The 17,008-nt window shown below is 42.9% G+C and overlaps 1 protein-coding gene across 4 annotated transcripts in view; it reads right to left on the bottom strand.

The window, feature by feature from the left end:
- The window catches only part of BBS9 (Bardet-Biedl syndrome 9), a 388,196-nt gene that overhangs the window by 177,739 nt on the left and 193,449 nt on the right, over window positions 1-17,008 (bottom strand). For all 4 annotated transcript variants that reach the window (XM_066239905.1, XM_066239906.1, XM_066239904.1 and 1 more), the window contains 2 exons: window positions 10,521-10,693; window positions 6,085-6,237 (listed from right to left, as the gene is read on the bottom strand). In XM_066239905.1, coding sequence (XP_066096002.1) covers window positions 6,085-6,237; window positions 10,521-10,693 — 326 coding nt within the window. The remainder of the gene's footprint in view (window positions 1-6,084; window positions 6,238-10,520; window positions 10,694-17,008) is intronic.

Genomic DNA, 17,008 nt, shown 5'->3' with positions numbered 1-17,008 from the left:
GCCAGCACAGGCCGCACGCCGGCGACACCACCCGCGCAGGGATGAGTGCGGATCCACCAGGCGGCTGGGGAGCAGGTTCCTTCTCCGAAACGGCTGGCAGACTAAGCCAGGAGCGAGTATTCAGGCAGTCCCATTCGCCGGAAGACATCACGGACGCTCTGTTCGCTTTAAACTTCACCTGACAAACCTAACTAATTATGAAGTCCATAGACCACACCTGATTATAAATGACTAAGGTTTTGTTTTGTTTTTTTTTCTGAAGCTGGAAACGGGGAGAGACAGTCAGACAGGAATTCCAGTGGGCATGCGCCCGACCGGAATCCACCCGGCACGCCCACCAGGGGCCACGCTCTGCCCACCAGGGGCCGATGCTCTGCCCCTCCGGGGCGTCGCTCTGCTGCGACCAGAGCCACTCTAGCGCCCAGGGCAGAGGCCAAGGAGCCATCCCCAGCGCCCAGGCCATCTTTGCTCCAATGGAGCCTTGGCTGCGGGAGGGGAAGAGAGAGACAGAGAGGAAGGAAGGGGGGGTGGAGAAGCAAATGGGCGCTTCTCCTATGTGCCCTGGCCAGGAATCGAACCCAGGTCCCCTGCATGCCAGGCCAACACTCTACCGCTGAGCCAACCAGCCAGGGCCACTAAGGTTTTAATGACAACAAAAATTCAGGTTTGTAAGTCAAAAGTACAGAACACCTAAGTTCAAAGGTTAGGTAAAGTGGTAAAATAATCTCTTAAAACATTTCGCTGATTTAGTAGCGAATTGAATTTTTGCAAACTAAGAGCAGCAGGCCAGACTGAGAAATGCCCTCAATTCTCCACTCCCCCAACAGAGAGGCACGGCTCTCTCCCCACCGCTCTGATCCAGGCTGGTGAAGACCGACGGAGAATGAGGAGACACGGTGAAGGCAGAGGCTGGGAAAACACGGTGTGTTAGCACCAGAAGCCCCCATGGGAATAAGGCCAGGCCAGCGTGCTGGGCCAGGGGAGACAGTGGCCCCACCATCCCACCTAACTGTCAGCCAACTGCCAACGAGCAAGCGCATCCTCGGCCATCCGGTCCCCAGCTGAGCTACCAGCGGACCAGAGACACAGGCACGAGGCAGGTCACAATCAGCCCAGCTTGGCCCAGATGATTCTAACTGCCCAGGTGACCCCAGAGACTCATGAACAGTAAGGAATTGCTGTTGTTTCAAGCCCCTAGGGTTTGGGGTGGTTTGCTACACAGTAAAGCTGTTCGATGATCCAGGGAGTTTTTTCATCCAGAAGGAGAAAAATGGATTATGCAATAAGCAGGGGCCGAGACAACTCGCTCACCATTTTTGGTGAGGAGATTAGATTCCCACTAAATTGCATAATGCATTCCATGTGAGTTTAAAAATGTATGTCAAGAACGCGAGCAGGAAAATGTTAGGATAAATTATGGGTCACATTCATGGACTCTTGGCACAGAAAGGCTTTCCTGGACAGAGACACCTGAAGAAGAAAATAAAGTAACACAAAGTAACAAGAAAAAAGCTGAACTGCCCCACAGAAAGGGCATACAGATGTAAATCATGCAAAAAATACAAATGGCCAATTCACATTTTTTAAACGCTCAACCTCACTGGTAAGCAAACAAAGAGAGTGAAAGAACAATCGCACTACCTTTCGGTTAAAAACTGCAAAAATCAAAACAATAATACCAAAAAAAACATCTCCTTATACTGCTGATAGAACTCGGGTGCATTTCTGCAAGGCAGCGTGCGTGTGTGTGCTTGTGTAGTATTTCTGATGAAGCAACTCCTTCTAGGAATACATCCAGATGAAACAATCAGGGATTCAGGGAATATGGCCACTTGCCCTCATATGATGCCCCTCCCTTTTGGGGATCCCCTGTGGAACCAAACATTGCCCAAAACAGGCAGGTAAGCTAAAGGAGTTTGGGGACCCCTCTGAGGATACAGGATCTTCTTGATTCTCAGCTGAGGTCTAGATTTGTGAGGCTACCAGAGAGCAGAGGTTTAGAATGATGATGTATAATGATAACCTCTTTTGTCTGACCAATGAATAGCACCACTTCTGAGTGGGCAGACCTTATTAGTCAAATAAACATGAAGAATAGTCCCCAGAACTGTAGTTACATTTGTTGAGAGCTTATCGTGTACCAAGCACCATTCTAGGCAATTATGTGTTTACACATTTTAATACTCTCAACAACCCCAGGAAGGGGCACCATGCTACAGGTGGGAAGGTTTTGTTCTATTTGTTTAAGGAACTTGCTCAAGGCCCCAGAGCCAGGACTGGAATTCACGCAAGCTGACTCCAGATCCAAAGTTCCTAATCACCATAGTAGGACACGTCAGATATGCCACTTCAAACCCTGGAGCATTTATTAGCATGTATTTAAAGAAGTAATATCGGATATCTTACTGCACCTTTAGAAGCAATGGCTTTTTCTAATGGGCTCCAGTCAAAGGCACCATCACCTGCCTTCTGGGTCACTGGAGGAGCAGAGGCCCACTCCACAGGCTCACTGCTTAAGCTACTAGCACCCCGAGTTTCTCCTAAACACCGAGGACGCAGGACTCACAGTGCCTGCCCTGCCTGGCCTTACCCAGTTCTGTATCTGGTAAACTGACCCTGGGGAGACCAAATGTGCACGAGAGCCGCTCTCACTGAGTGCAGCGGTAGGAAGCCAAACGTTGACCTCAGACCCTACCTACAAGGGCACCTTTGCTAACTACTTTATGAATGAGCAGACCACACAACCAGCTCGCATTCCCGCCCACTCAGCAATGCCCGATCATTCGTGTATGAAGCGCCTTGGGCTTCCCTTTCAGTCTGTCTTAAGAACTTTATTGGATTTCACTGCAGTTCCGGGACCATCAATCACCAATACGACCCCCAAACCTCCTCCAGTTCTACATGTCTATATCCTAGACTAGCTGCTAAATGGGGATATGATATGACTAAACGTTTTGCCTTCCACGAGGAAGAATGCAACAATTATATAAACAGTAAATGAGGAGACTGACTTCTCATGCTTCTGGGTGTGTATTAATACCGGAAAAGCCCAATTAATTCTCATCTCACTGAAAATAGGAAGGGGGTCGCCCTCAACAGCGTCCTATATGTACAGATGTATGTCAACAGATGATTATATCCAGTTTCACTGTGGCACACACATTCTCACACACACAGGAAAGATTTCCTCAGTCAAGAATTTGCAGCTATAAAACCTTCCTGGCTATGACAGTTTACCTTATTATTTAGGAAAGAGAAGAGAGTTTCTATGTTATAGTGGCTTTTGAGGGTTTTAGAATAAACCATCCTGAATTGGAAGAATTCTCTGCTGCTCTGTTCTCTGTAGAGCTACCCTGTCACAGACATTCAATTGCAAGAAATTATCAGTGGCAATAAAGCATTCATTCATAGGACAAATATTTATTAAGCACCTATAATGAGGCAAGAAATATTGTGCTAAGATATGTGGTGGTGAATAAGACAAAACAAAAGTTCCTGGCCTTCAGAGTTTACACATTAGTTTCAGGATGCTGGTACCACTTCCCTTTTCACATAAGCCCGTTTTCTCTGCTCCGGTGGATGGTGACATTATTGCATCTGGCAGATGCCTGCTGATACACGGGGCAGGATGTCAATCTCACTGCTCAGCTCACAGTGCTTGTCTTACTGCACCTGGGGGACTAACGTGGCACTAAGCTCTGCAGAAGGATGAAGAGGAAAGTTAAAAGCTTCCTGCACTTGAGAAAACAAGGACTCCGTAGAGGTGGCAGGTCTAATCTTAAACTGGTACATTGGAAAAACACCTTTCCAAATCTAGTGACAGGCACGCAACGGAGTGACGCCTTGGAGAGTACAGCAGGGCTCTGGCACGGCTCATCATTCCGTGGGCTGGGCTAACCCAAGTAACCAAGTAAACCATGCCCACTACCCACGCAAAGTGTACAGGTAAGAGAAATGTACACTAAATAGAAGGTATGGATTAGCGAGGTATGTCACAGGTCTGTTTGGTCCCAACAGAGTGGCCTACAAGGGATTTTTCTCAGTGTTACACTCAACATTAAAACTAGTATTAAGAGTTATCCTTTAGAACCCTCATCCACTGTTGGTGGGAATATAAAGTAATATAACCATTATGAAAGAAAGTATGGTGGTTCCTCAAAAAACTAAAAATAGAACTACCTTATGACCCAGCAATCCCTCTACTGGGTTTATACCCCCAAAACTCAAAAACATTGGTATGTAAAGACACATGCAGCCCCATGTTCATTGCAGCATTGTTCACAGTGGCCATGACATCAGATCATTTACAACAAAATGGATGGATCTTGATAACATTATACAGAGTGAAATAAGTAAAGCAGAAAAAACTAAGAACTGCATGATTCCATATATAGGTGGGACATAAAAACGAGACTGAGAGACATGGACAAGAGTGTGGTGGTTACGGGAAGGGGGGAGGAGAAGGAGGAAGAGAGGGGAGGGGAGAGGCACAAAGAAAACCAGATAGAAGGTGACAGGAAAATTTGACTTTGGGTGATGGGTATGCAACATAATTGAATGACAAGATAACCTGGAGATGTTTTCTTTGAACATATGTACCCTGATTTACTAATGTCACCCCATTAAAATTAATAATAAAAGAGTTATCCTTTAACAAACTGTGATTTGTCCATACTACAGAATATCTGTGTTAGTGAATACTATGCAACCATTACAAACAGAAAAGGGTATCTACACATTAATATGGAAACAGCCCCAGTACATTCTGTTAAGAAAAAGGAAAAAAGAGGTAGACCAATACATACAACTTATTACTATTTATGGATTATTTTAGTCTCACAAAAGAATATTTCATTTGTAAATGCAAAAAAAGAAGTCTGGGAAGACACAGAAACACAGAAAAGTGATTACATTTCCAAGGAGGTTATGAAGAACCAAGCTGGAGAATTTAGCATTGTGTACAGTCTTGTAATTTTCATTGGAAAGTTATGTTTGGATATTAACAATGTCATTAAAAATTTACTAAAACAAATTTTAAAAAGGGAACAATATTTCACCATAATTTTGATATGAATATTTATTATAAAATTGAAACTTAGTCAAATTTCATATAGTATTCATATCTTTCTTTGAAAAACTTGTTCATTCTCTTTTTTAAGCTAAAAAGAATGGAGTCTTTAAAATACAGATTCAGGTAGAAACCCACGGTTTTGATCATCTTTTCTGTAATAGTATGTTTCATGGGAAAAACGCTACCCTGAGGCTAAGCAGAAAAGATTTAAAAAAAAAAAAACCAGCATTTTAAATGTATAAAGACAAAGGAAGTCTCATGATATAGAAAATATGGGAAGCGTTAAATCAAGCATCCTCGTCAAATCCCTTCAAACACCCTCTGCCACTGTGTCCACCAAGAGTTCCAGCCTCATTAAAGACAAGTCTCAGAGTAGCTGTAGCCCCAGGTTGGGGAGATATCTACCCAGGAGGTCTGGCAATGAGGTAGACTAGTCAACAAAGAGATACAGAAGAGTAAAGAGGGAAAGAAGAAAATAATGAAAAACAAAATGTACTGAGGACAGAAAAGTAAGGGACGGAACACGCACTGTGCCTGCTGGGAGTCACACAGCTGCTCCTGCACGAAGAACTAGCTGTCTGTATTTACAGAGCAACTGACCAACACTCCCACACACACCGTGGAACAGGATCTTTATAAAAACATGGTGAATAGTTGCCCCACTTTATGGAAAGAAACTGAAGTTCTTAGAGGGTCAGGGAGTTACCAAAAGCCACACAGCTAATAAGTGACAGAACTGGGGACTGCGAACTCCAAGCCCAATGCTCTTCCCAGAGTACCTACGGCAGCTACAGACCGTCCCTCAAAACGCTGATTTTTTCCAAATAACCATGAAAAATGTCAAGAAGCAAATGTATTATCAATACAGTTATTGATGTTTACATACTAAGATAATTTTCTTCCTCTAGGGAAGTCAACTCAAAAAAAAAAAAATTAAAAAAATAAAACCTGATTTGTCCATGCAAAATCAACAGAACGTGGCAGAGGAAAACTCTCACTGATGTTACACTTGCCTGTTTGTACGTCCCGTCTAGCAAGCTGTCCAGATGCTGGAGGGGGGCAGGTGTCTTATCCTTGAATCTTGTTAAGAGCCGGCGCTGGATGGCCCGAAACTGCACCGCTCTTTCAGCTAAGAGTTCTTCTAAGTTTTCACCGTTGACCCGCAGCTACGACGAACAATTTCTTAAATTCAGGTTAAATGTGCAAAACAAAACACACTGAATGTAAAAATACAGAAAATGCCAATAAAAGTCTGAAAGAATAATGAAAAACTTGAAACGTATCATAGAGTTAAAAGAATTAAAAGAGTGGTATTTGGTACATGAATATATAGCCAATACAGTATAATAGGTCAAATGAAAATTTAGTAATGATGCCCATTATCACTGGGGAAAAGATATATTAGTTAATAAATGTCTTGTGAAACTAATTAAACACATGAGGGGGAAAAGTAGGAATTTCTCCCCTAGTATTTACAGCAAAATCAGTTACAGAAAAATCAAAAGCCTAGACACAATAAAAGTGTCACAAAAATTAGAACTTTAAAAAAATTTCAGCATGAGAGTCTTATCAGTATACTCAAAAGCCAAAAGCCACACACACACACACACACACACACACACACACACGATAAATAACTAAAAAAATTAATTCTATATAGTTAAAAAAAAGAAAAGCATTATAAGTAAAGTGGTAGGACAGAAAGCAAACTGCAAAAAAACAGCCATAACCACGTCAACAAAAAGTCATGCCCCTAATATCTAGAGAGCAGCTACAAATCAATGAGAAAAAGACAAAAGCTCAATACAAATCATTAAGAAAAAGAACAGGCCCTGGCCAGTTGGCTCAATGGTAGAGCGTCGGCCTGGCGTGCGGAAGTCCAGGGTTCAATTCCCGGCCAGGGCACACAGGAGAAGCGCCCATCTGCTTCTCCACACCTCCCCCTCTCCCTCCTCTCTGTCTCTCTCTTCCCTTCCTGCAGCTGAGGCTCCATTGGAGCAAGGATGGCCCGGGCGCTGGGGATGGCTCTGTGGCCTCTGCCTCAGGCGCTAGACTGGTTCTGGTCGCAACAGAGCGACGCCCCAAATGGGCAGAACATCACCCCCTGGTGGGCGTGCCAGGTGGATCCCGGTCGGGTGCATGCGGGAGTCTGTCTGACTGCCTCCCCGTTTCCAGCTTCAGAAAAATACAAAAAAAAAAAGAAAAAGAAAAAGAACAACAATCCAATAGAAATATGGGCAAAATTTACAGAAAAGTTAACACAAATAACCTTTCAGGCACACAGCCTATGACCTTTCAATTCAACTTCAAAGAATTTGTCTTATGGGCATGCTTGCAAAAGCTAAGGTCCATACAAGAATATCCATTATAGTATAGTTTGTTCTGCTGTTATCATACTAAGATATCACTAAAAAATCAAAATACTCATCAATAGAGGAACAGAGTAAATAAGTAAAGAAGACTACTTTCCAGGACTACTAGGTAGATATGCAGGCTATCCAAAGATGTGCTGAATGAAACAAAGCAAAAAATATACAATAATACAGAATAGTATGTATGATGTGCTAGCAATCATGTATACCAGGGGTTGGGAACCTATGGCTCGCAAGCCAGATGTGGCTCTTTTGATGGCTGCATCTGGCTCGCAGACAAATCTTTAATAAAAAAAAAATAGTAACGTTAAAAATATAAAACATTCTCATGTATTACAATCCATTCATTTCCTACTGCTCATGTTCATGGTTGCAGGTGGCTGGAGCCAATCACAGCTGTCCTCTAAGACAACACCAAATTTTTATTGGATAATACATGATGTACACGGGTCGTTGTATGGCTCTCATAGAATTACATTTTAAAACAGGGGTCTCAAACTCGCGGCCCGCGAGTTTGTGTGGCCCGCAGACTAATCCACGAAGTTCAAAATATTTTGGATAAAATTAAGTAAGCCTAGGGGCCTACTTGTATTTTTCATTTCTCTAGCATCCTAGCTAGATATTAGCTTAGTTAACAGCAGTTGTGATGCGAACTACAGTTTCTGGTCATTTTGTGACACTGAGTAAACTGCATGTACGATTGTGCTTGTTGTACTGATTTTTTTTTTGTTTTCAACTGCAGTGAGAAAAGTGTTGCGTAACAGTTGCCTTTTGTAGACCTAGTGCGGCCCGCTGAACGGCTGTGATCTTGCTCTGCGGCCCACATGCTGAGTTGAGTTTGAGACCCCTGTTTTAAAATATGTGGCGTTCATGGCTCTCTCAGCCAAAAAGTTTCCCGACCCCTGATGTATACTTTATAAAAGTCATAAACTAGTTCTGAAATGATATATTCAAAATGTTCAGAAATCAAACATATTGTACTTTACATTTCTGATATCAAACCAAACTTCCTTATCTTTTCAATATATGTTTTTGCTGATATATGATTTTTTTTATTAGGGAGAGGCAGGGAGGAAGAGAGACAGGCTCTCACATGTGCCCCGACCTGGATCCACCCAGCAAGTGCCCTACTGGGCAATGCTCTGACCATGTGCGGCCCCTGCTCCGTTGCTCAGCAGCTGAGTTATTTTAGTACCTGAAGTGAGGCCATGGAGCCATCCTCAGTGCTCAGGACCAACTTGCTCAAACCATTTGAGCCATGGCTGCAGAGGGGAGGAGGGAGGAAGAGAGGGAGGGAGGGAGGGAGGGAGGGAGGGAGGGAGGGAGGGAGAGAGAGAGAGAGAGAAAGAGAGAGAGAGAAAGAGAGAGAGAGAAATAAGGGGGAAGGATGGAGAAGCAGATGGTCACTTCTCCTGTGTGCCCTGACCAGGAATCGAACCCAGGACTTCCATACTCCGGGTCAATGCTCTACCACTGAGCCAACCCAGCCAGGGCTGTACTGAGGATCTTTCTTGACTTCTTTGGAGACTTGCAAGGTGTACAACTCTCTCGAGTTGTCGAGTTGGCCCACGTCCACTCAGACACATACCTTCTGCTTTTTTCACAGCCACCCTGGCCTCTTTCCTTTTCTCTACCTGAATTAAACTTGCTTTATTTTCACTCCAATTCATCCTTGAAATCTTTCCTGAGTGAGTCCAGGACCTGGAGGTCACCTGACAAGCAAAGGTCCCAGAACATGCCAGGGCAGGGACAGCCCCCAGCATAGAAGTGGCCCCGTCACAATTAATACAGTCCTGTGGACCATCTTCCCTAAACGACTAGACCCCAGTTTTTCCCAGGGAAGCAGGACTTTCTTAAAATATATCCTAGAGAATGGCAAAAGTAATAAGTCCTTAAAATCCCTAAATATATTCCCCAAATGATCCATTTTGGTGCCACATTTGGTCAAAATACTGTCCTATAACATATCAGCATATATAAAAGAAACCCAAATTAAGTTCAATTTTATTTGATAATGACATGTTATTTTTAATTGGCTTATATGCATTGAATTTTCCCCTTTATGTTTACACTGCACTAAAAGAAGTCTTTATAGCTTGAAGTCAATGTCTTCAGAATGTTGAAAGGGACTGAAATTAGGTAGAACAGTCATGTGACTGGCAAGTTACATGACATATTCCGTCTCACACACCACAGTTTATAAACTGAAATGCAAAACCCTATCAGTACCTTAAAAAGTAGGCATTCTAGGAATCAATGCGTCCTTGAATGATGTTCAAAATTCTTTTGAAATTCCCCCCTTTGTAATTGCCCATAAAGTCTATTTATAGGCAAATAAGTAAGTAGAGCCAAGTGAATTTTTTTTAATACATGGAACTTTTTAAAACAGTGTCATTGTTCAATTCATTCACAAATCATGGCTCTAAACTATTCCCAAATATCAAATCAATCTTCAGAGGGTGAAGATTTGACAACATCAAGATACTCAAGAGAATCTAAAACAGGCCCTGAAAGTAACCCCCAAAAAAAGAAATACAAAAATATTCAGGCAACAAAGTCGCTGTCAGACCTCATTTACTTAGACATTCGGTCACTGAGCGTTTAATAAGCGCCCGCTGTGCCAGATACTGGATAATATTTTATGTGGTTAACCTTCGTTCAGATGCAAAAGTTCTGGTAGGCTTATTAAAAAAAAGGAAAAATCACTTGACTTTATAATCACACCTCATTTATGACTTGCTAGAATTAGTTAGCCAAATGGCTGCCGATAAGCTCCAACAGTTTCAGCACCCGGTTACTGGGGTCAAAGGTTAAGTGCCCATGTGGAAGAACTCAACTCAGCTCTGCTCTGAGGCCAGACCACATGCTTAGCTCCAGGCGGCCAGTCTTCAGGGTCTGCAACCAATCACACACTGGGCAAGCGGGCAGGGACAGACTCAAGAAATCCACCAACCGCCAGAGAAGAGCCACCTGACACGTGGACGACCAGCATGCACCTTACAGTTCTTACCTCTGCAGCGCCTCTTTCTTTCCTGTACTGAAGAATCATAAACAGCGTGGCTTCTAATCATACACACCTCAAAATGATGATCGATCAACTCAAAATATTCTTGAAGGGGCATGGGTCCAGAAAAAGAACACGTGAAATCTTTGATTCCCTGCTTTTCAAAATGTTCTTGAAGGCGGATAATAAGCTCATTTGTTATGAGCCAGAGGTCTTCAAATTGTTCACTCTGAATGCGGTATCGTTCTAAGAGAGAAAAGAAATGAAGAAAAATGCTTGGACCTTAAGAACGGGCAGTATAGTCTCACTACAAGGAATGGCAAGCTCCAAGACCTCAGGGCAGAGAAAGGTCAGACAGACACCAGGAACTAAGAAAAGTCAGACACAGACCAGAGTGAGGAAGAAAGTACCCTAGGATGGGGCTGAATGCTAGGCAGAGGCCAGAACACACGGGGAGACCCACAAGGTTGGTGAAGAGAGGGATGTTGTTATAAACATAAAAACCTGAGGCTGGAGAGTGGCATGACATCAGTTATGATTATTTGTTTCTTTGTTTTGATTTCAAGAGCTGCTGAGTAGAAAATGCACTGGGAAAGGGCAGGCAGAGACTGACAGGACATTATAACCATAATCCAGGTGACAGAGGGGGGTAGATGTAGCAATTAAGGGCAGGACAATAGGGGGGGAACCATTTCTCAAGTCTTCTCTTAACAAACCTTAAAATCTAGTAAATTTTTAAATCTGTGCCTTCAGTACAAAGGACTTTATCCCACCCTCAATGTCATCCTCTACACAAAGGGAAAAGTGAAACATCACTTACAAGGTTGGCATGGAGACAGAACATAAGCTGTATGGGAAAAGACGTGTACAGATGCAACTTATCTTTGAATTATAAAATTTAAATCAAGCACAATTAGATGTTCAAAAACTATTGGTCGAATAAAAGTGAGACTAAGAGACATTGATAAGAGTGTGGTGGTTACGGGGGGAGGGGGGAGAGGGAGTGGGAAAGGGGGAGGGGGAGGGGCACAAAGAAAACTAGATAGAAGGTGACAGAGGACAATCTGACTTTGGGTGATGGGTATGCAACATAACTGAACGACAAGATAACCTGGACATGTTATCTTTGAATATATGTATCCTGATTTATTGATGTCACCCCATTAAAAAAATAAAATTATTAAAATTAAAAAAAAAACTATTGCCCTGGCCGGTTGGCTCAGCGGTAGAGCGTCGGCCTAGCGTGCGGAGGACCGGGGTTCGATTCCCGGCCAGGGCACACAGGAGAAGCGCCCATTTGCTTCTCCACCCCTCCGCCGCGCTTTCCTCTCTGTCTCTCTCTTCCCCTCCCACAGCCGAGGCTCCATTGGAGCAAAGATGGCCCAGGCGCTGGGGATGGCTCTGTGGCCTCTGCCTCAGGCGCTAGAGTGGCTCTGGTCGCAACATGGTGACACCCAGGATGGGCAGAGCATCGCCCCCTGGTGGGCAGAGCGTCGCCCCCTGGTGGGCGTGCCGGGTGGATCCCGGTCGGGCGCATGCGGGAGTCTGTCTGACTGTCTCTCCCTGTTTCCAGCTTCAGAAAAATGAAAAAAAAAAAAAAAAACAAAACTATTGGTTGAAAAATTAAAACTGATACAAAAAGTATGGATTGAAACAAGTAAAAAAATCTAAAGCTCAATGAATAATCCAAATAGAAATAAAATTCTAGATACCCAGCAGCTACTTGCTGTAGACTGAATGTGTCCATCTCCCACGTGTTAAACCCTAATGCCCAGCGTGGTGGTGTTTGGAGGTAAAGCCTTTGGGAGGTGATTAGGTCATGCCGGCGAAGCCCTCATGAATGAAGTTAGTGCCCTTATAAAAGAGAGCCCGGTGAGCTCGCTTGCCCCTTTGCTAGATGAGAACACAGCAAACAGACAGACATCTCTGAACCTGAAGCAGGCCCTCGCCAGATACCAGCTGCACCAGAGCCTTGAGCTTGGACTGCCCGGCCACCAGAACTGTGAGAAACAACCTTCTTTCAAACAAAAGCCACCCAGTCTACGGCATTCTGTTATAGCAGCCAAATGGGCTAAGATAATACACTACTGTGACCAAGCCTAATGCATGAATGTCACCAAATAATAGAACTGTAAAAATAATAAACATTTAAATAGATGTAATATTTTTTGTAACTCTTTTGGCTTCAATTATTCTTATTTTCATCAATACATGCAGGGGAAAAAAATAGAACTAATTTTTTTTTTGCAAGAAAAAGTTTATAATTATACTTGGGATTCAGAAATAGAAACATAATTATTTTTAAGTTGATTTTTTTTTCAGATTACCACAAATCAACAAGAATGAATGAGTCAAAGATTTATAAGGCATTATTTTGATTATTAAGCATTTTCTCAGTATTTGTGTTCCAAAATGGTTAACATCGCCCTGGACACTCTCCAGAGTATACATTTCATGGAAAGGAGCAAGAAAAATCTATTTATAATATAACATGAAAGAAGAAAGCTGTATTTTGAAATACACCCTTACAATACTGGTAATTAAAACAGCTGCCAAAATGAACATTGAATTTTCTTTTTTATCTCTTTTCTTTTGCATCTTGTAACAGCAGCTCAGTGGAAATAACCATTCCAGCCTCCAAATGAAATAAATTTGGATGATTGGAGCCCGGTCAACTGCCATTCCACGCTACTACAAATGGAGAAAATAATGGATTTAACTAAGCAGGGCACAAGAATGCATCACGTCAGTGTCTATTCATGTCAGAACATCTGAAGTTCATCAATATAAATAATGTTTGTATTCATGTCATAAACAAAGCATCAGTATAATTTATGCTATTTGGAAATTTTAAAATGTGAGATGGAAAGGCAAGATGAATGCTTTTTAAACCAAAAAGTTTGAGAAAATACTATAAACAATTTCAGTAGATATTAGTAAAATATTCTAAATATACAACCTGAGAAACCATAGATGGTTTCTCTAAGTTTACTTTTCAAAAGGTTTTTTCCAAGCTGAATTGATATCATTTAACCATTGTCTATTGATAATGTAGCTTAAAAACTCTAAGGTAAGTACCCAACAGTGATATATTGGTAGATCACTGCACATATGAAAGTGTTCACAGGGGCTTGGGTGGGTTTCAGGTGACTTAGGATTTGATCATTATACTTATCCCTAAATTTTTTGGCTGCACTGAAAAACTATCACAAAGCCCCTACTATATAAAATTCCCAGCACAGAAGAAAATTGACTGATTTCTAAAACCCCACGCTCTCCCAAGCATCTGAAGACACCTTTTCCTCTTTGTAGAATGCCCTCCACCTAACGACCTAGTCGCCCTTCAAGATCCTTCACAAATAAAACCTCTCAGGGAACCGCATTCCACTGGGCTTCAACAGCACCGAAAGTGGGCTCTGTAAGCACCACACACTATATTACAGATTCTCTGCCTGTCTGTCTGTCCATCAGTCCAGGAGTGCCACGGAACCAGAGGGGTTTTTATATCAGGTACGTGTGAAATGAACAGAGATGAAGTCAAGCCTCTCCCAGTCTTTGTTCTGAAGGTATTTAGTTAACATGTCTCAAAATGACCTATGCTGTGGAACAGAAAACAGAAAGCAGCAAACAAACTCATGGACACAGACAAGAGTGTGGTGGTTACCAGAGGGGTGGGCCAGCCGGGGGAGGGCGGAGGGGGCAAAGAAAGCCGACTATATGGTGACAGAAGGAGACCAGACTCTGGCTGGTGGGCCCCCCACAATTCAATATACAGATAACTGCTTACAGAACTGTGCACCTGAAACATATACAGGGGTTGGCAAACGTAGGTTTACAGTTGTGAGTATGTGAAACAGTTTAGTCTTGTATTATTTATTCATTATGGTATTATTTTCCATATGAACAACCATAAACATTCTGCCCACCCCTGGAATGTATTAACCAATGTCACCCCAATAAATTTAATTTAAATAAATATATAAGTTAAAAAAAAAGATAGCATATGCTTTTTTTTTTTTTTTTTTTTTTTTTTTTTTTTTTTTAATGAAGTGAAGTGGAAGCAGGTTGGTTCTTTTTTTTTTTTTTTTTTTACAGAGGCAGAGATAGACAGGGACAGACAGACAGGAATGGAGAGAGATGAGAAGCATCAATCATCAGTTTCTCGTTGCGTGTTGCGACTTCTTAGTTGTTCATTGATTGCTTTCTCACATGTGCCTTGACCGTGGGCCTTCAGCAGACCAAGCGACCCCCTGCTGGAGCCAGCGACCTTGGGTCTAAGCTGGTGAGCTCTTTGCTCAAGCCAGATGAGCCTGCGCTCAAGCTGGCGACCTTGGGGTCTCGAACCTGGGTCCTTCTGCATCCCAGTCCGACGCTCTATCCACTGCGCCACCACCTGGTCAGGCAGCATATGCTTTTGACAGATGAAAGGAAAGGAAAGGAAAGGAAAGGAAAGGAAAGGGAAGGGAAGGGAAGGGAAGGGAAGGGAGGAAGGAAGGAAGGAAGGAAGGAAGGAAGGAAGGAAGGAAGGAAGGAAGGAAGGAAGGAAGGAAGGAAGGAAAGAAAGAAAGAAAGAAAGAAAGCCACCTCTCGTGGCCCATCCCTTATTCCCGCACATGACTGCAGTGTTTTCAGTACAGAATAGTCAAGAGACGAGCAAAGGATGTTTAAACTTGACCTGAGTCAGCTCCATCACTCTCTAGCATATAGAAATCGTTCAGGATAATCTTTCAGTATGTTAGTTATCTCTCCATTTCAAAGGTCTACTTGAAGCTACATAAATTCTCTGTTTGAATTGTTTACCCCTGCTTGTGACACTGAGAATATGTATTTACTCAGCACTCGCTGCTAATGACCAGTTTAGCAGGGTACAGAAATCTACGTTGAAAATCATCTCTCTCAAATCTTGTAGAAAATTCTTCCACTGACTTCTAGCATCCACTGGTTTTTTTTAACTACATTTCGTTGGGGTGACATTGGTTGACATAATTATACAGGTTTCAGGCGCCCAATTCTACAGCACCTCTCTGTGTCCATCCTCACTGCAACAAGTCTCCTTCCATCACCTCTCCCCCCATTCCCTTCCTCCTCCCCCATCCTGCCCCGGCAATCACCACACTATTGTCTGTGTCCATGAGATTTTTTTCTTTCCTTTGTTGCTCTATCCCTCTACCTCTCTCACCCAATACCCACCACCAACCCCCTCCCTGCTTTAATGAAACTTAAATGTTTTCTTGATTCCTGTTCCTTGAATAGCTTGCTTTCTCCTTTTTAACTCTTGAGAATATGTTCCTGATCATTAGTGCTCTAAGATTTCACAACAATGGTCTGGATGAGTATATTTTTCTCATTCATTGTGCTAACATCAAACAGGCTCTTTCGATATCCACAGGTGTGACAGCTCATTTCCTTGGAATCCCTGTTCTTCTCCCCACTTCACAAGCCTCTCCCCCAAAGTCAGACCTTTCCTGATGAGCTTGTCATCAATGAATCTGTAGTCCCTTTGAACTCTTTTTTTTTCTTCTTTTTTTTCTGAAGCTGGAAACAGGGAGAGACAGACAGACTCCCGCATGCACCCGACCGGGATCCACCCGGCACGCCCACCATGGGGCGACACTCTGCCCACCAGGGGGCGATGCTCTGCCCATCCTGGGCATCGCCATGTTGCGACCAGAGCCACTCTAGTGCCTGAGGCAGAGGCCACAGAGCCATCCCCAGCGCCCGGGCCATCTTTGCTCCAATGGAGCCTTGGCTGCGGGAGGGGAAGAGAGAGACAGAGAGGAAAGCGCGGCAGAGGGGTGGAGAAGCAAATGGGCGCTTCTCCTATGTGCCCTGGCTGGGAATCGAACCCGGGTCCTCCGCACGCTAGGCCGACGCTCTACTGCTGAGCCAACCGGCCAGGGCCCCCTCTGAACTCTTGACTTCAACATCTCATTCATTCTCTGACCACCACCTTATGGTCTTCTGATTCACTCACTCTATGATTTCTATTTCACCTCTTAAATCTCATTGAGACTTATGATACATTGATTCCATTAGTTTTCTACCATGTATCACTTTTCTCTAATCTTTATTCCTCTTCTTATCGTCTTAGATTTGGTAGCCCATTATTATAAATATTCTGAGTTTTTCATTGAGCAGTTTCAACTATTATTCTCATATGAAGTAAACAAATCAATAAAGTATATTTAAATCTGAAATTCAAACTTGAGTATATAATTACTACTTTTCATACTACTGAGATTAGTCTCAGCACAAGTCATTCACTCTCACCTTTTCTTTTGGACCTGCCAATGTCCAAAAGAAAAATGTAAGAATATATACACACAAAAAAAAATTAGTTCCATGACTTATAGACATAGATAAAAGTGAAGTGGTTACCAGGGGGACAGGAATGTGGGGGAGGGGGAGGGGGAGTTGAGTGAATGGGAAGGGGTTTAAAGAGTGTAAAGAGGGACAAATATAAGGTGATGGAAAATAATTTGACTTTGGGTGATGGGTATACAACATAATCAACAGTTCAAATGCTATAGAGATGTTCACCTGAAACCTATGTACTCTTAT

Source organism: Saccopteryx bilineata, chromosome 7 (assembly GCF_036850765.1).
Source record: "Saccopteryx bilineata isolate mSacBil1 chromosome 7, mSacBil1_pri_phased_curated, whole genome shotgun sequence".
Taxonomy (NCBI): Eukaryota; Metazoa; Chordata; class Mammalia; order Chiroptera; family Emballonuridae; genus Saccopteryx; species Saccopteryx bilineata.
The sequence above is the reverse complement of the archived record's forward strand: the minus strand, read 5'-3'. Positions and strand labels throughout refer to the sequence as shown.